Source organism: Giraffa tippelskirchi, chromosome 1 (genome assembly GCF_054371585.1).
Source record: "Giraffa tippelskirchi isolate mGirTip1 chromosome 1, T2T-mGirTip1v1.2.pri, whole genome shotgun sequence".
In the NCBI taxonomy this organism is placed as follows: domain Eukaryota; kingdom Metazoa; phylum Chordata; class Mammalia; order Artiodactyla; family Giraffidae; genus Giraffa; species Giraffa tippelskirchi.
In genome coordinates, this window is record NC_137275.1 from 51173192 (window position 1) to 51193155 (window position 19964).

Below are 19964 nucleotides of genomic sequence, written 5' to 3' on the forward strand. Positions count from 1 at the left end.
AAATTTATTATATAAATAAGTACAGACTCAGTTACTATAGCACTCAGAACAAAACTCTAATAGGAAGGCAATTGTTTCTTACACTTCCTTGTGCTGAGCCTGTGTTCTGTTTCTTCATATTGTCAAGGTTTGGGACTTCCCTGGTGATCCAGTGGTTAAGACTCCATGCTTCCAATGCAGGGGACATGGGTTTGAACCCTAATCAGGGAATTAAGATCCACATGCAACAGGGCAATAAATAAACAAATAAATAATTTTTAAAAAATAATAATAATCATACTTAGGGCTCTATTGAAATAAGCTGTCCCTATTAGGTTATAGGAAGAGTACAGGATTTGGAAAGAAATACTAAGTATCTTAAAACTTTTTCCCTTTGAAGAGCTGGGAAAGCAGTAGTTTTTAATAGAGGGAGACAGATACAACCCCTCTGTACGGTTGAGGCAAACAAATCCTTCCTTGACACTAAAGGTTTTTATTTTGCCTGAAAGTGAACTCTTCACTGAGAGAATGGGTTCTTTTATTGGATCTGCCAAGATTACTAGGGCCACACATCACCCTCCCCAACTGAAATACAGCATCATGAAATCATGATTGAAATTACAGATGCCAATTCATGAAGTCGCAAGAGATTATAGATACTGCCCTTCCTCTTCTGGGTTACTGGGAATTAATTTCAATTGCATTGAATACTTCTGAAAGAAAACCCATTAATTATTTAAATTATATTCTCCATCTTTTCCCCTTGATTCATTTGTTGTTGTTCAGTCACTCAGTCATGTCCGACTCTTTGCGACCCCATGGACTGCAGCACACAAGGCTTCCCTGTCCATCACCAACTCCCAGAGCTTGCTCAAACTCAAGTCCATTGAGTCTGTGATGCCATCCAACCATCTCATCCTCTGTCGTCCCCTTCTCCTCCTGCCTTCAATCTTCTCCAGCATCAGAGTCTTTTCTAATGAGTTGGCTCTTCTCATCAGGTGGCCAAAGTATTGGCACTTCAGCTTCAGCATCGGTCCTTGATTCATAGCTAAGCACTTTTGACTAGTTCAGTGTTGTTTGGCTTTAAGAAGATAATGTACTGAAAATATTTCCACATGGTTTTGATTGTGTGGTTGGAATAATGAGCAAAGATGGAAGGGGAATGGATGACGTGTAATCTGATCCCAATGCTGGGAGGAGCAGGGTATGACTTTAAGGATGTCACTTACTTTTTCTGATAATGTTTGTCCAATAGTCTCTGATGGGGCTTTTGTGAGAATCTAATGAATGAAGGAAGGTAAAAGCAATTTGAAACATAAAAAGCACTAAAAATAACTAAGTGTAGTTGCTGAACCGCCTTAAGACATCTTGATAGAACAAATGGGAATAAGTGTTGAGGGCGTTTCTTGTTTAATTTTACAGGGAACACGGGAAACTCTCAGTCGTCACTGCACTACCCTGGGTGACGCTCTTCGGAAAGAGAATGACTTTGCTCTTATAATTGATGGGAAAACCCTCAAATATGCCTTAACTTTTGGAGTGAGGCAGTACTTCCTGGACTTAGCTTTGTCGTGCAAAGCTGTTATTTGCTGCAGGTAAGTTCTCTGGGATTTGTCAGATTTCAGTAAAGAGCAACTAGATCCTGAGCTCTTGATTTTTAACGTTCCTTGAAGTTATTTTATCTCAAACTTGTAAATGTCAGTTATTTGTTAATTCATTCATTCAAGACTCAGGGTTCACGAACTTGGATAGCTTTGAGAACATTGTGACCGAGCCAATGGACAGGTCTATTCGCAGGATTGTCTGGCAGGAATCCCTCATTGAGCAGAGATAGTGAGGCTCATTCATTGACTTGGAGCTGTGAGAGAATGGATTTAGCTAAGGTGCTGTTTTGAAAGTGAGTCCTGATTGGAAGCCCGTCATTAATGATAATTGTTCATAATTTGAATCAGCAGGTTTCTTGCCATTCTATGTTTAAGACTATTTATCTGCATTTCTTTCTGGGGTTGTCTCTCTAAAGGTTCTATTTTCTATACTTATATCTTTGATTCCGTGAGTTGGACTTATTTGTGAGGAAATCATGGTGGGAGGCACTAACTGAATCATTTTCCAAATAGCCAAGCATTTTTCTGAAGGCTATTTATTGACCGTACAATCTTCTGCCCTCTAATTTGTAATATTGCCTATATCCTAAGTTAAAGTCTGTTTTGAGTTATCAAGGCCTACTCCATAGAATTGTACTTCTGTGAACTGTTTAGCTCCAGTGCTTCCTGAACTTCTTGTCAAAGAATCTTTCTCATGTCTTCGTAAAGTGTAAAGTAAGTTTATGCCTATGCCCAGTCTTTTCCCTTCTGGTTACCGTGAAATGCAAGGATTTTCCTCTTTGTGACTCACTTGCTGAATCTAACCAGCTGGTCAAACTAGGTCTGGGGTAGCAGTTTCTCAAATTGCTTTCTTTTGATGGAAGGTGAAATGTTAGCAAGACTTCTAAAGAATTTCTCAGAATCTGTGCTTTTAACATTATCTTGAAAACTGTACTATTGGCCTTTATTTTTCTTTTAAAATATATTTATTAATAAAAGAATCTTCTGCTTTTAAACTTTTCCTTTTGGTCCAGGCTTTACTTGTTTATATATTTAAATATCCTATATATGATATTGTCACCAAACTTACAAGCCATGCCTTATAGATATTTCCTAAATTTCAGTGGGGTTTATTTGTGAAACATAGTTTAACTCATACTTAATAAGTTTCCCTGATAAGTATCATTTCAGCCTATAAAATTATACTCAGAGCATTCAGTTCAGTTCAGTTCAGTCGCTCAGTCATGTCCGACTCTTTGCAACTCCATGAATTGCAGCACGCCAGGCCTCTCTGTCCATCACCAACTCCCGGAGTCTACCCAAACCCATGTCCATCGAGTCAGTGATGCCATCCAACCATCTCATCCTCTGTCGTCCCCTTCTCCTCCCGCCCCCAATCCTACCCAGCATTAGGGTCTTTTCCAATGAGTCAACTCTTCTCATGAGGTGGCCAAAGTATTGGAGTTTCAGCTTCAGTATCAGTCCTTCCAATGAACACCCAGGATTGATCTCCTTTAGGATGGATTGACTGGATCTCCTTGCAGTCCAAGGGACTCTCAAGAGTCTTCTCCAACACCACAGTTCAAAACCGTCAATTCTGCGGCGCTCAGCTTTCTTCACCGTCCAACTCTCACATCCATACATGACCACTGGAAAAACCATAGCCTTGACTAGAAGGACTTTTGTTGGCAAAGTAATGTCTCTGCTTTTAAATATGCTATCTAGGTTGGTCATAACCTTCCTTCCAAGGAGGAAGCATCTTTTAATTTCATGGTTGCAATCACCATCAGCAGTGATTTTGGAGCCCAAAAAAATAAAGTCTGACACTGTTTGCACTGTTTCCCCATCTATTTCCCATGAAGTGATGGGACCAGATGCCATGATCTTAGTTTTCTGAACATTGAGCTTTAAGCCAACTTTTTCACTCTTCTCTTTCACTTTCATCAAGAGGCTCTTTAGTTCTTCTTCACTTTCTGCCATAAAGGTGGTGTCATCTACATATCTGAGGTTATTGATATTTCTCCTGGCAATCTTGATTCCAGCTTGTGTTTCTTCCAGCCCAGCGTTTCTCATGATGTACTCTGCATATAAGTTAAATAAGCAGGATGACAATATACAGCCTTGATGTACTCCTTTTCCTATTTGGAACCAGTCTGTTGTTCCATGTCCAGTTCTAACTGTTGCTTCCTGACCTGCATACAGGTTTCTCAAGAGACAGGTCAGATGGTCTGGTATTCCCATCTCTTTCAGAATTTGCCACAGTTTATTGTGATCCACACAGTCAAAGGCTTTGGCATAGTCAATAAAGCAGAAATAGATGATTTTCTGGAACTCTCTTGCTTTTTCGATGATCCAGCGGATATTGGCAATTTGATCTCTGGTTCCCCTGCCTTTTCTAAAACCAGCTTGAACATCTGGAAGTTCACAGTTCACGTATTGCTGAAGCCTGGCTTGGAGAATTTTGAGCATTACTTTACTAGCATATGAGATGAGTGCAATTGTGCAGTAGTTTGAGCATTCTTTGGCATTGCCTTTCTTTGGGATTGGAACGAAAACTAACCTTTTCCAGTCCTGTGGCCACTGCTGAGTTTTCCAAATTTGCTGGCATATCGAGTATAGCACTTTCACAGCATCATCTTTCAGGATTTGAAATAGCTCAACTGGAATTCCATCACCTCCACTAGCTTTGTTCGTAGTGATGCTTTCTAAGGCCCACTTGACTTCCCATTCCAGGATGTCTGGCTCTAGGTGAGTGATCACACCATTGTGATTATCTGGGTCATGAAGATCTTTTTTGTACAGTTCTTCTGTGTATTATTGCCACCTCTTCTTAATATCTTCTGCTTCTGTTAGGTCCATACCATTTCTGTCCTTTATCGAGCCTATCTTTGCATGAAATGTTCCTTTGGTATCTCTAATTTTCTTGAAGAGATCTCTAGTCTTTCTCAATCTGTTGTTTTCCTCTATTTCTTTGCATTGATCGCTGAGGAAGGCATTCTTATCTCTCCTTGCTATTGTTTGGAACTCTGCATTCAGATGGGAATATCTTTCCTTTTCTCCTTTGCTTTTCGCTTCTCTTCTCTTCCCAGCTATTTGTAAGGCCTCCTCAGACAGCCATTTTGCTTTTTTGCATTTCCTTTCCATGGAGATTGTCTTGATCCCTGTCTCCTGTACAATGTCACGAACCTCTGTCCATAGTTCATCAGGCACTCTGTCTATCAGATCTAGTCCCTTAAATCTATTTGTCACTTCTACTGTATACTCAGAGCATTAAGAGTTGCTTATTATTCCTGTTGTTGTGCTCAGTTGCTCAGTCATGTCCAACTCTGAGACCCCATGGCCCTCCAGGCTCCTCTGTCCATGGAATTTTCCAGGCAAGGACACTGGAGCAAGTTGCCATTTCCTCCTCCAGGGGATCTTCCCAGCCAAGGGATCAAACCCGAGTCTCCCTAGTCTTCTGCATTGACAGGCAGATTCTTTACCATTGAGCCACCTGGGAAGCCCTTATTATTCCTAGGAATCTAATTATATCAGTCAATATTGTATTAGATATTTAATATTAGTAATAATCAGATTCAGCTTAACCATGATGATGAAAAATATAGAAATTATTTTATCTTGCCTGTCTCATTTTAAAAGCATGAGGATACTCATGATTTCTTAAATCTGCTTTTCCGGTGACTTTTCTTGGTTCCTTGCCGATCTCTTGACCAAGTCTCAGTAATGTTGAACTCTGACACTCTCCCATCAGGATAATTTTGTTCCAGACTTGGTTGTTTAATCACTTTCATTAACAGGATCACAAGGATCAACAAAAGATGCTCAAAAACACATTGAGTGATGTGGCTGTTGGCTCCTGTTCAGAAACAGAACACAGAGCTGTTTAGATAAAACGACCAGTTCCCTTGAGCCGGCATTCATTCTGTGCCTACTGTGTGCTGGGCAAGGATGCTACACATACAAGGATGAATAAGACATCCTGCCTGCTCTCCTTCATGTTTGTGTCTGCCTTTTGTTTTAAACAGACTCACAATCGGTTTGAAAGATGTGGGAGGCCAGTTTCATCGCAGCTGAGCCTCATTCCTAGAGTATTGCTTAACTCGGCACCTCCCACCATTCTTCAAAAAGTCGAACCACAAAATTAAACAATAGCAGAGGGAGAGAAAAACTAGAAAGCAGAATCAAGGGAGAAAAAAAAAATATGTTCTGTGCTTGTGAAATTCCCTCCTGAGATCCTTGTTCTGAAAGCTCACAAGTCGCAGGGACCTCAGGCCTCCTCCAGGTCCCAGGCCCCCTGGGAGGGACTCGCACGCTGCACTGCACTTGCAGCTCAGCTCTGACACTGAACTTATCAAGATGTGTGTGGCCCCTTCCTCCCTGCGTCCTGTTTTATGCATGTTGGAGGACTGTGAAGGTCCCTATGCAGACACTAAGAGTTTTATTTAGAGTTTTAGGGGACTTTTTAAAAGTAAAATCGCCTTCCTCTGCTTTTTTCTCCTCATTACCATCATATTCTGTCTTTTCCCATAAGGACTGCAGTTCAGCTTCCCGTCTGGCTTTGGGAATTCATCTAAGCCCATAATTATCAATACATCAGTGCCACTGCCCGATTTATGTCTGTGCACCTTCTTGGCCTGGTGCCTCTTGGCATTTAAACTATGGGCACAGACCATCTTCTTGTTATTTAGCTTACTGACCTTGAAGCATCGTTTCCATGATGATTCCTTGCTGTGAGGAGTAGTAGGTGGGCAGTTCTGAAGATCCTTCTTTACAAATGGATGCATACATTCTGGCTCCTGGTTTCTCAGATAATTGTAATCGCCTTGCCTCAGGAAATTCTCTATTTCACTCCATTATAAGAAACCCTCCGCATAAATACCAAATATTATTTCAAAATACAGTGGGCCACTGTTTCCCAAATTCGTTTATGTTCATGATGGCTTTCTGGGTTTTCCCCTTAAACCTCTTTACAGTTTATTTCTTGTCAGTCCACAAGTGAAGATAATTCAGAATGTGCTCTTCTTCTGCCATCTTCTCTTTGCTAGAATGGAATAGGGGGAAAACCTCCTTTAATGGATAATGAGGCTTTGGCCATTAGTTCCATCTTCAGGATTACATCAGCCACTTTCTTCCCTGACATTATCAGCATGAAGGGCAGGAGGCAGTTTTTAGTGTTTGCCTAATTGACACAGTTATAAAGATGAGCATTTTCCCTGAAGAGTCCACAGCTGAATTGAAAGAAACAGTTGTTCTCTGTCAGCTGTCATTACATCTCTTACTCACCATCATTTTCTAAAGGGAATACTCAGAGACAGGAATAATCCCCTGGCCCCCAAATTACTCAGGGCTTTGGAGTCCTGGTTTTGGTTTACAGAATGAAGTTGCATGTTTTACATCAGATAATTTTTTCAATTATGGAAAACCCAAGAAGTACAATAAAATGTTTTTATCAGTCTACCAAGCACTGTATTTTTGTAGATGCCACAAGCAGTTTTTGCTTTTACCTCTGTGCAAATTTACCCATATAACGTGAGTAGTTCAATAGGAAATGTGCATCTTATGCTAAGGTAAGTTTTCCTGCTTATAAACTACTCCTCTTGTGGTCCTTCTCTTCTGTTCCCTACTTGAAGTACATTGATTATTTTTTCCATTCATTGTGATCACAGATACTTTTGAAGAACAAATGAAAGGTCTGTACCAATTTTACACAAACATGTAAAATTGAATTTGCCATGTTAGAGATTTCGCAGGCTCCCTGGAACTCCTTGGACAGGTAGAGGGGAAAAGCCTGCTCCAAGACTCATGGAGATGTATGTACACAGCTAAAAGCGAGAGCTATTCTGCAAACTAACTGTACTAGGTAATAATTTCTCATCTCAGTGACCAATATTTTATGCCCTAAGGTCTTACGGAGAAGGCAATGGCACCCCACTCCAGTACTCTTGCCTGGAAAATCCCATGGACGGAGGAGCCTGGTAGGCTGCAGTCCATGGGGTCGCGAAGAGTCAGACATGACTGAGCGACTTCACTTTCACTTTTCACTTTCATGCATTGGAGAAGGAAATGGCAACCCACTCCAGTGTTCTTGCCCGGAGAATCCCAGGGACGGCAGAGCCTGGTGGGCTGCCGTCTATGGGGTCGCACAGAGTCGGACACGACTGAAGCGACTTAGCACCAAGGTCTTACAGCTTGTATAGTTGGGGATTCATGAAATACTTGTTCCAATTTTACCTCTCTGGCACTTTGGATACCTAATGGAACCTCTCTCTGGTTTTGTAACTTGTAAAATGGAGAGCTTGCCATATAGCAGTGAAGTTTTCCAGGGAGCCTAGATGTCTGCAGCAGTTAAGATTGGAGCTTCTCTGGCAAAGAAAGGTGTGAAGCCCATGCACACATGCACCCTTCCTGGATCAGCTCCTTCCAACATGAAAGCCACTGAGCCAGGTGACTTCTCGCCCTGTCACGCTTTGGATGAACCTAACCTCTGTTGGCCACTTCTGTGCTAGGAAGAATCTGTCTCCTGCTTGGATCTGCTTAATTCAGGGAAGCATCTGGTCAACCTCTTTTAATATTCCCTCCAGAAGAGAGTGGGAACGTTGCAATGGAGTTATTGCCGTGTGTTAAATGGCATGTGGTTTCTGAGATCCTCGTCAGTTCACATAAGGCAGCCTTTCAAAGAATCGTACATTTTTTCTGTAGTTGTCAGTTTAGTTTAAACATATTTTGAAACTTATGTTCTGTGACAGTTGGTTGAAAATTGGCCTAGAGCCTCCAAGCTTTTAGACTGTCTAGTAATCACCGTTCTCCTCCACAATTTATGTACTCATGTCTTCTGAGAAGCAGAAGTTAAATTGAAGTAAGCATTTTTCCCTACTTGCAACATCTCTAATCAAAGTTTAACCCCCTTTTAGGCCATTTTCCCCATAGTGCATAAAAAAACACTTGCCTTCAGTGAGTGTCGTCACTCGGGAGTGGCATTCCAGGCAAAACCTTTCACCTTAGTCTGATCAAGGGGCCCTCCAAGAAGAGGTCTAAAGAGACACCTTGAATACTTTCTGTCATTGCTTGAGTATGTTAAGTAAAGGGTCAAGACAGATCTGCTTCTCGAATCTTTGGGAATTGTCTTAAACTTTAAGGATTTCTGTAAACAAATGTTCTACTTAGAGGGTAGCCATAAAGCACAAATGAAGCTACTAAATGCTCAACAGACATTCCTTTCAAGAAAGAAGTTTGTGAAAACGTTGAATGCCAAGCAGATGTCTGGCTTTGAGAAGACTTACAAATTCTTAATGAATGTCAACCCTATATTTGCTTCCAAGGAAATATGAATAAATGTTGGAAATGTTGAGAGAATATTTCTTTCATACATGGCTAAAAGAGGACACACTGAATAAATTTTATACCATCATAACTGTATGTATTTTGCTTTAATAATATTATCATAATATTATCATTTCATTTGCTTTTCTACCTCTACTGAGTAATGTTAAAGGAACTACCTGGCCACATTACAACCTGGTAGCCAATTATAATGTATGTCATCAGAGAAGTCCATATTAGATGGTAAAATATCTCAGAATTTATGAGAAATCTAAATGCTGTAGCATCCCACTGTAATACAGTATTTTATAGTTTTAGATGTGACTCAATTTATACAAACCACCAACACCAATATCCATACATAAACACTTAGTAATTAGAACCACAGGTTGTATAATTCTGATAAAACAGAGTTAAACTGTCCTGGAAGGTACATCAAGCATAAGTGTAAAGTTCAGTGAATTTTTACAAAGTGGACATACTCCTGTGTCAATAACCCAAACATAACCAGCACCCCAGATGACCCTTCATGCTACCTTTATTTTATTAGCCTCCCAAGGATAACTGCTATCTTGATTTCGGTCACCATCCCTCTTAAGTTATATCTTACTCATTTCAGTCTCTCTGTTTTGTATCTTGTTTACTTGGAATAAATGTATGTCTTCCATGCTTCAGTTGTGTCCTACTCTGTGCAACCTCATAGACGGCAGCCCTCCAGGCTCCCCCGTCCCTGGGATTATCCAGGCAAGAACACTGGAGTGGGTTGCCATTTCCTTCTCCAATGCATGAAAGTGAAAAGTGAAAGTGAAGTCGTTCACTAGTGTCCGACTCTTTGCGACCCCATGGACTGCAGCCTACCAGGCTCCTCCGTCCATGGGATTCTCCGGGCAAGAGTACTGGAGTGGGGTGCCATTGCCTTCTCCAATGTCTTCCATAACTACATTCAAATTCTTTTTTCTGTTGAGCAATTTTAAGTACAGAGCTCGGAGGCCTTCCACTAAAGGCCTCCCTAAAGCTTTACATCAGTCAGTAAATCAGTACTCTAACGTGTTCTTCAGTCAAATACAGATCCACCAAAGAGAGGACTTGCAGCTCTCCTTCAGTTCTACCATGGGAGAATAAAAGGATTTCATTTTCCAGTTTACAAAGGACATGATATATGGAACCTACGGCATTTCTCTGTTCTGCCAAACTAGTGATCGCACCATGTGGGTCAGAGTTAGTTTGATTTAACTAGTTCTCCTTGAACCCTTGATGGATTCTAGTGATTACCTTCTTGGTAATAAGCCTATTTGAGTGATCCCCACTTAGGGCAAATTAAAAGTTTGGTGTTTCGAGCCAGACTAGGGTTCCAGGAGCCAAGATCAGGTAGAATAGTAAGTAGGTCATGGCAGTCTAGATGCTGTGGGGAATGGAGTGAAAAGAGAAAGAGCATCCTACTGGAAAACAAAAGGCATGTTGCCAAGAGAGCAGTGAGAGAAGAAAGAAGTGAACGTACAACAACGGACTTTTTATTGAAGTGTGAAAGATGAGATGGTTCCAGGTAGCATTTTCCAGAAGGGATTATTTAATGGAGCAAAAGTGGGCAAACTTTTTCTGTAAAGAGCCAGATAGTATTTTAGGCTTTGCTGGCCATGCAATCTCTGTCACACTACTTAACTCTGACATTGTAGCTTGGGAGGAGCTCTAAATAATATGTAAATGAATGGGTGTGACTATGTTCTCTCAAGAATTTACATAAAAATAGGATGCTGCCTGGATTTGACCCGGGGTCCATAGTCAGCCAGCTCTATAGGGGGTGTCTATGTCTCATAAATGAACAGTAGAGGGAGTTGATTCTGACAGAAATTTCCCTGTAATTTTGATGGAATTCACCACAGACTCCCTAGTCTAATTTATAGGCTCTTTCTTTTCTTGAAAACTGAGACGTTGCCCATCTCTCCTCACCTGGCTTGTTTCCCTTCCTCCCTGATTCCTCAAAAATAACTGATGTTCTTTCTGTGGTGACAGCTGCACAGTCTGGCATCTCCATTCAGTCTTTCCATGCGTTTGGATTCAAGCAAACCTTTTAAAAACTAGGTATGTCCTGACATCAGTCTGTTTCAAAATGAAGTGTAAGTGGCAAGAGATATATGAAGAACCCAGGACTGGGACTTCCTGGTGGTACATTGGTTAAGAATCTGCCTGCCAATGCAGGGGACACAGGTTCAATCCCTGGCCTGGGAAGATTTCACATGCCACAGAGCAACTAAGCCCGTGCACCGTGACTGCTGAAGCCTGCACTCCCTAGAGCCCATGCTCTGCAACTGGAGAGCAGTCCGTACTCCCTGCAACTAGAAAAAAGCCGCACGCTGCAACAAAGCACAGCACAGCTAAAAACATAAAGAAATAAATAAAAGAACCCAGGACCACAAACGTGGATCCTGCTCTGTCACCTCGGTGCCTTCCCTCTGTTTTAGGGAAAATTGCCCCCAAGGTGCTGAAAGAAAAGAGCAGCAACAGAATCAGGCTGAATTCCTTCCCACCTTCTCTCTAAGCTAGCAGCATCATAGAATCTTGAACTAAAGGAAATTCTTCTTGGATCTTTATATATTAGTGTTTGCCCTACATTCCCAGTCACTTTTCACTCCTCTTTACACAAACATTCTCATTTAGTATGTTCCTATCTATCTGTGATACTTTATTTGTGTATCTGTGTAGCTATGAAAAATATATAATATTGTTATATGTGATTTGAATTGAAGAATAGGCACTTATTTATAATGACATCCCAGCATAAATTTTTTACCTTTTTTATTTTTCTGCATGTTTCCAAGACCTTTTCATTTACCATATGTAGAACAAGTTTATTTTTTCGCACCACTGCTAACTATTGTATGTATATGCACCATTTTATCTATTCCCGTAGTGATCACCACATGGGTTGCCCTGAAATCTTTGCTAACATGGAAAGTGCTGAAATGAATACCCAGTGTATGAACCCACACAGTAGGATATATCTTAATACCTAGCAATGGGAATGCTTGGCTCTGATATCAGTTCAATCAGAATTGTCTCATTGCTCCAAAACAGCTGAACTAGTATGTACTCCCAGTCCATACAGGAAGGCTGCTATTTCCCTACCTTAACACCAGCACTTGGCATTCCTTATTTTATAACTTTGCCAATTTGATGTTTGAAAAGTAGCACTTTGTCTCAATTCTTGTTTCTGTGATTGCTAGGGAGATTGAGTAGCTCTTTATTTAACTATTTACCTCTCTGGATTCTGCCTTTGAAGTGCATTCATTCTTTCTTTTTTTCTTCCAAGGAATATTTTCAAAGAACCCAGTATGTGCCAGACACCTTTATATGTGCTATAAACAGAGCAGTGAACAACAGAAGAAAAAAAATGCTCCCTGCCTTCACATTATAGCTGTTACTCAATAAAATAAATACACACATGCATATTCAAAAGGCAATAACTACTGTGTGTCTGTGAATGGTAATGATTTATTATATATTAGACATCAAGTCAGTGATTCTACTTGCTGTGAAGAAAAGTAACACATTGAAAAAGGTTGTGTGTGTGTGTGTTAGTCACTCAGTCATGTCCGACTCTTTGCAACCCCATGGACTGTAGCCCGCCAGGCTCCTCTGTCCGTGGAAATCTCCAGGCAGGAATACTGGAGTGGGTTGCTATTTCCTTCTCCAACTGAAGAAGGTTTTTCTATTGTGTTTCCTATATTTCTTTCTGCTTTCATATAAGAATTCTTTGTGTGTTCTGGATATTGATTCTTTGTTGAGTGTAGATATGGCAGATATCTTCTAACCTGGCTCCCTCTTACTTCGGTCTGTGGTACTCTTCCTTGAGCATAAATAATTGACCCTGAGACAGTCAAATTCCATTAGCTTTTCCCTTTATGATTTGTGCTTTGGGATAGTAAGAACTTCCCAATTACAAAGATATTCTCCTACATTTCCTTCTGTTAACTTGACACATTTATGTTTTTTGGATAGGTCTTTAAGCTTATTTTTAATGTATATTTGTGGTGTAAAGGAGAACGGATCCAATATTATACATTAGATAGTAAGCAAATTCTCCCAATACCCAATACTGAACAGTCTTGGGTTCAGTCCCAATACTGAACAGTCCATCCTTTTCCTTCTGTTTATAATGCCATCTGATCTGGAACTCAAGCTCTGGAGCCAAACTTTCCAGGGTTCAAGTCCAGGCTCCACCTCTTATTAGCTAAATAACACACTGCTTAATTTCTCCGGTTCAGTTTTCTGTATCTTTGAAATAGAGATAAAGAGGGAGAGGATATATGTATACATATAGCTGATTCACTTTGTCACACAGCAGGAACTAACACAACACTGTAAAGCAATCAAACCTCAATAAAATAAATAAGAAAAAAGAAACAGAGATAAAATAATTGTTCTTATAGATTTGTGAGGAATAAATGGGTTAATATATATACTCAGTGCATTGGTATCTATTGTTAAAACTGTTTCTCTTAGAAATCCTATCAAATTTACTTTTATATCATTTCTGATAAGAAGAATATATAGATTTCTGTCTGAGTAGTATGGACTCTTCTGTACTCTAAATTCTATACTGATATTAAAATTGCTAACCTGGCCTTCTTTTGTTTCATATAGGCTTTGTCTTTTTTTCCCTCGAAATCCTCCATCTTTCTGTATAATATAGTGGCTAAGGATGCTGTCCTGTCTAAATTTACACTGCTTAGTGTTGAACTCTGGCTTTACCACTTACTTGCTATTTTATCTTAAGCTGTGTAAACCTCTCTGTGCCTGAGTGCCCTCATTTGTAAACTGGCAATACTAGTAATCTATCTCATGTAGTGTTCTTCTGAGAATCAAAAAAATTAAAACAAGATTTCAAAACATAGTGAGCAAATAAATGTTATCTAATGTTAGCTGTTATTATGAAGTGTATCTCTTTTGGACACAATATTGCTGAGTCTTTTTGTTTTAATAATGGGAGAATCTCTGTCTTTTAACACATTGTTGACTGGGAGATTTTTGCGGAAACTAAACCTGTGGCCAGCAATTTGTTGTGTAAGTGAATACTGAAAGCTCTCCAGTCAATAACATTTGGGTAACAAAAGACGTATTAATTGCCATGGCAAATAAAAGGGGAAAAGGTGGTGACAGATTTCCTATTCTTGGGCTCTAAAATCACTGCGGACCATGACTGTAGCCATGGCATCAGAAGATGATTGCTTCTTGGCAGGAAAGCGATGACAAACCTAGACAGTGTGTTGAAAAGCAGAGACATCACTGCCAACAAAGGTTCATATAGTCAAGGCTATGATCTTCCCAGTGATCATGTACAGTTGTGAGAGCCTGACCATAAAGAAGGCAGAGTGCCAAAGAATTGATGCCTTTGAACCGTGGTGCTGGAGAAGACTCCTGAGAGTCCCTTGGACAGCAAGGAGATCAAACCAGTCAAGCTTAAAGGAAATCATCCCTGAATCTTAAATGAATCAACAACAACAAAATAAGATATGTTGATACATCGCTGGTCAGTAAGTTGTCAATCAGTGAATTTATAACCCATTTATACTTATTATATTTATTGCCATATTCAGCCTTATTTCTTTAGTCTTATTTTGTGTTTTCCATTTATTATGCTTTTTATGTCTTTAGTCTCCCCATAACTTCCACTGTGTGAAACAGATTTTCATTGTTGTTGTTCAGTCACTAAGTTGTTTCTGACTCTTTGTGATCCCGTGGACTGCAGCACGCCAGGCTTCCTTGTCCTTCACTGTCTCCCAGAATTTGTTCAAATTCATGTCCATTGAGTCCATGATGCAATCCAGCCATCTCATCCTCTGTTGTCCTCGTCTCCTCCTACCTTCAGTCTTTCCCAGTGGCAACGTCTTTTCCAAAGAGTTGGCTCTTTGCATCAGGTGGCCGGTGTATTGGAGCTTCAGCTTCAGCATCAGTCCTTCCAGTGAATATTCAGGGTTGATTTCCTTTAGGATTGACTGGTTTGATCTCCTTGCTGTCCAAGGGACTCTCAAGAGTCTTCTCCAGCACTACAGTTTGAAACCATCGATTCTTTGGCGCTCTGCCTTCTCTATGGTCCAGTTCTCACGTCCGTACATAACTACTGGCAAAACCATAGCTTTGACTATATGGACCTTTATCAGCAAAGTGATGTCTCTGCTTTTTAATACTCTGTCTAGGTTTGTCATTGCTTTTCTTTCAAGGAACAAGTTTCTTTTAATTTCATGGCTGCAATCACTGTCTGCAGTGATTTTGGAGCCCAAGAAAATAAAATCTGTCACTGTTTTCACTTTTTCCCTATCTATTTGCCGTGAAGTGATGTGACCAGATGCCATGATGTCAGTTTTTTAAATGTTCAGTTTTAAGCCAGCTTTTTCACTCTCCTCTTTCACTCTCATCAAGAGGCTCTTGATTTCCCCTTTGCTTTCTGCCATTAGAATGATATCTGCATATCTGAGGTTGTTTTGATTCCAGCTTGTGGGTCTTCCAGCCTGGCATTTCACATGATATACTCTGCATACAAGTTAAATAAAATTTTCTTTAGCTGGTTTGAAAGCTTTACAATCTATATCTATACTGTGTCTGATTATTCCTAATGTTCTGACAACCATACTTGTGCTTATTGTCTGTATGTGTTAATATGTCTTTCCTTTCCTTCCCCTCCCTCATAGAGACAAAAACTGAAGATATTAAAGTAATTTTGTGCATGAATCCAGGATTAGTCAGGTTACTTATTTTGTAAGTGATCTACTTTTTCTCTCTAGAAGCTATAGAAATATTTCTTAATCTTAGTTTAACCATAATATGTCTAATGATAGGAACTTTTTTCTTACATTTTAGTGCTATATTAATATAGTTTCAATCTAAGGAGATTTATATCTTTATTTAATTCTGAAAAGTTACTCATCATTCTTTTATCCTTTTTTGTTCTTTTCTTGGATTCCCATTATATATATGTAGTCACCTTTTTCCCTTCATTTCATTTTTCTCACAACCTGTCCTGGTTGTGATTAATTTCCTGGTATCTTTGGGGAAAATGTTTAATTTGCACTTTCAGGTTATATCAGTTTCCTATCGGTTTCTTTATTTTAGCAGTTACATTTTTATGTAACATATTCTTAATTGGTTCTTCTTTATAACTGCTTATTTCGGTTTCACATGTCTAGTATCTTCCTATATTTTCCAGGGTTTTGTTCCCCCTTGTACTTCTTTTAAATTCTTGTTAGATCTGTTTTTATGAGTTCTCTTATAAGTTACTGTATTTCTTTGTGTTCATGAGCTTCTCCTGTCATAAATATTCCTGTGAGACTATTTTTCCCCATTTGCCCTACGGGGCAGTAATATTCCTTTCAGAGGAAAGATGAAAGCTGGGTCCTAACTTGAGGTAGATTTGGAGATAGCGTTCAGTCTGAGCTTAGGGAATCCCTATTTTTCCCCAGTGTCTTTACCCAAGCACTGCTCTTGTTAGAGGCAGCCACATTCTGATGGAATTGCCCTAATGAGGTAGCATTCAAGGGTTCTCAGCACACCCATAATATTGGCACCTGTCCCTGCCTGGCTTCATGCTCTGAGGTTGACCAGAAAGGTCTGACTTTCTTCTTCCTAGGCAGGAGTTTAGAATTGTCCTGAGGTTTTAGCTTTAGAACCTTGGAGATAATCCTGAAATTGGCATGTTTGTTTTTCACATTATTTTGTGGACTTTGAGTTTCCAGAGATTCTAACCCTAAGCCAAAGTTCACAGTTGCACAGAGAGAGGAACCCCTTAGCTCTCTCCAGCCCAGTCTCAGCCCCGTCACACTGGTCACCCCGGGCTTGCACAGGGCACCATAGAGAGGGTGCAAAGCCTTCCCCACCTGATTGTTCCTCTGTGTTCTATGGCACACCACTCTCTCTCCATGCCATTTATCTTCTGATAGTCATCCAACATTTCCCATTTCCCCAAAGGTTTCTCACAGGTGTTGTGTTAACAGGTAATTGTGACTCTAAAATGTAGTGAATTCCTTTTTCAATTCATGGCATCTTCAGGGTTTTATTCCAGTGTCTGTCAGTAGCTTCTGCTACCATGTGTTCCATCTTCCACTAGGTCTTTCTGAGAGAAGGTTCCTTGGAGAAACCCATCTATATAGGAGAAAATTCAAAAACAAGGGAGTGGGGAGATGGAGGAAGGAGAAAGAAAGATGGGCAAGCTGATTTTATTTAAGTTTAAAGAAACTCTAGCTTCCTAGGTGGCTTAGTGGTAAAGAATCTGCCTGCAACATAGGAGACGCAGGTTCAATCCCTGGGTCAGGAAGATCCCCTGGAGAAGGAAATGGCAACCCATTCCAGTATTCTTGCCTAGAGAATCTCATGGACAGAGGAGCCTGGTGGGCTACAGTCCATGGGGTCACAAGAGTTGGACACGACTTAGTGACTAAACAACAATAACTGAAAAGCTTCAGCTTTTCCTTACCTACCCAAAGTCCTGGGAAAAGGGAAGAGAATCAGTGCCCGCATGTTCTCCAGACAGATACAGTGAATGGGAGGGAGGTGGGGCCATTGGTCTTACCACGCTTGAGAACAAGGTCACCATCGGGCAGAGCATGAAGGGGGAGTCACTCATCCTTCTTGAGTAGATGTGCTTCCCAGTTGAAAGCCCACCAGTGCTATCATGTGAGGCTCCTAGACAGAGGTGGCTGGGCCTGTCCCTTGTTGGAGAAACTTGTGTCTCCTTATAGCAAGAGGAGAGTGGTTTCTCTGTAGAGAAACCACTGTCTATAGGCTCTTAACATTTAACTCCTGGGGCAGTAGCTCAATAAAAGTCCTTAAGTTAATATCTCTTAGGGGCAGAAGGAGGGTTCTGAGGTCTACTCTCTTTTCCTTTCTTCTCTTTATATTCTTCCATAGAAGTTTCACCATGTAGTAAAGGAACTGAGTAAATGGACATTTTGCCAAAAAAGAGAAAATAATCTCATCCATGATGCTAAGATTACAACTCTTATTCATATTTGACAGTTCACAGTTAGGAGGCAGCCTGTTGTATATTTAGAGTATAGAGAAACTAGGTAAAGAACACTGGATTCTTCAAGATTTCTCAAATTGAAGGTTTGTAACAACTCTGTGTTGTCCAATAATGGCTACCATTTTTTCTCAAGAAGAGTATTTTTAATTAAGGCATGCATATATGTATATATCTTTTGAGTGATCTAAATTAATATTTTAAGGTACTGCTACTATATTGTTTTTTGATTCCTGTTGCTTACAGCAGTCTGCTATATGCTAAGTATAGTGTTAGGTCCCAGATAACGGGATAGATGGATGGATGGATGGATTTCTCTTTTTTTTTTTAAAGAGCAGTACCACTGTGGACAAACTGTTCTATGGTGTGAATACTATAATAGATATTTCTACTAGGAAGTATCTTCTTTTTAGTGCCTTTCATAAGGTATGCTGCTGCTGCTGCTGCTAAGTCGCTTCAGTCGTGTCCGACTCTGTGCCTATTTGCCAGTTAATAGTTCAGTGTGCCTATACACACATACATACATGCATACTACTGTCAATATGATCAGTCATTACTTAAAATATCTGAGCCATTGAAACATATTTTACTTATAACAACATAATTCCACAAAAGAGAAGTTTTACATCTAAAATGCATTACAAAAGGAAATCTTTTTTTAAAGATACTTTCCTTTTGTGTCCTGTGGCTGGGCTATCTGTGTTTTGTTTCTGTAGGCTGAATCTTTGAATTACAAGTTGCCCTTGATGACTCTGACTTCACAATGTATCAACAAATGTTGCTTTTGGAGACTAGGCAAGCACTCACACATCAGTCATTTGAATAACACAACTTTCTTACCTAGTAATGGGTGAATGTTTCATTATGTACCCTATGCTAAAAATCGTTTTTAGGATTTGCTATATAAATGGCTGTTTTCATTCCAGTAATAAATTGATGGTGAGTTTCTGGAAGCACTGTAATGGTTATATAATTTTAGTATGTGTAGCCCAAATTATTTTTGCCGTGTTTTAAATCCTCCTCAATTCAAAACTTTATAAATGAGCCTACAAATTTAGGTCGAAGAAGAGTTAAGTTCAGTCTCATAAATTTTTCTCTTAGGTATTTCTCTTTTCGTATTTCTTTATTAGTCAGCAGAATATGACTCAATGGGGAATAGACTGATATTCGCAAAGAGAAAACTTAGGAAGTTTGTTGCAAAGGAAAGTACAGCAGATTCCCCACTAATGATCCTGACCTCTAAATAGTCACCAGGAGCAGCTCTCTAGCTTCCTAAATGCAAAGGCTCTACAAATACAAGGTCATTATACAAAACACTTCAGGATAGTGAAGAAATACTGTATTCCTCCATGTTCTCAATGTGGTTTCTCAATTTACTTTCTGGAAGCAACTTTATAGTAATTTTTAAGTTTACAATATGAGTTCTTAAGTTAATGTATTATTGGCCTAATTTTTAGTGTATATATGAGATTTTTCTAGGTTATTAACCTAAATATACAATACAGTAAGATAAATTGTTGTACTTTTAGCTACCTATAAAAAGTCCTAAATATTCTTTATTATGTGACTGTGTATATATACATGCACATATAATCCTTATCCATATTCCATTCAAAAAGGTGATTCATTTAGCTAATCCCATTAAAAGGGTGCAAACTGAGGCTCATGTAAGATGGGCCACCGTATACACTTTCTAGCTTAAATGGCAAAAATTTCCAGTACTCCAACCTGATGTTCACAGGGCAGTGAGAGTTACTACATAGCAAGTAAGAAAAATAATGAATAACACGTGCAGAAGCTGCAGCCAAGATACATCTGAAGAGCGTTCTGCACTCAGTGTACTGCTAGGTTGTATCGCAAAGGACCACCCTCTGTTTGTGGAGCCACAGGGAGGAAAACTGGACTTTACAGCACATGCTAGACATGCAGTCCTTTTCCGCAGAGGCTCTGACTTCTTCCAGAGAAGAAAGAGCAACAGTGGAAGAGAAGAGAACCATGGATAATTTAAGTACTGATGCAGACCCTTGGGTGGTAAAAATACATCTAGGGTATAAAACAGAGCACCTTTATGA

General features: G+C 39.8%; 1 protein-coding gene across 11 annotated transcripts in view; it reads left to right on the forward strand.

The window, feature by feature from the left end:
- ATP8A1 (ATPase phospholipid transporting 8A1) overlaps nt 1–19964 on the forward strand; it is a 230854-nt gene that overhangs the window by 149829 nt on the left and 61061 nt on the right. For all 11 annotated transcript variants that reach the window (XM_081523434.1, XM_081522682.1, XM_081523201.1 and 8 more), the window contains one exon: nt 1402–1574. In XM_081523434.1, coding sequence (XP_081379560.1) covers nt 1402–1574 — 173 coding nt within the window. The remainder of the gene's footprint in view (nt 1–1401; nt 1575–19964) is intronic.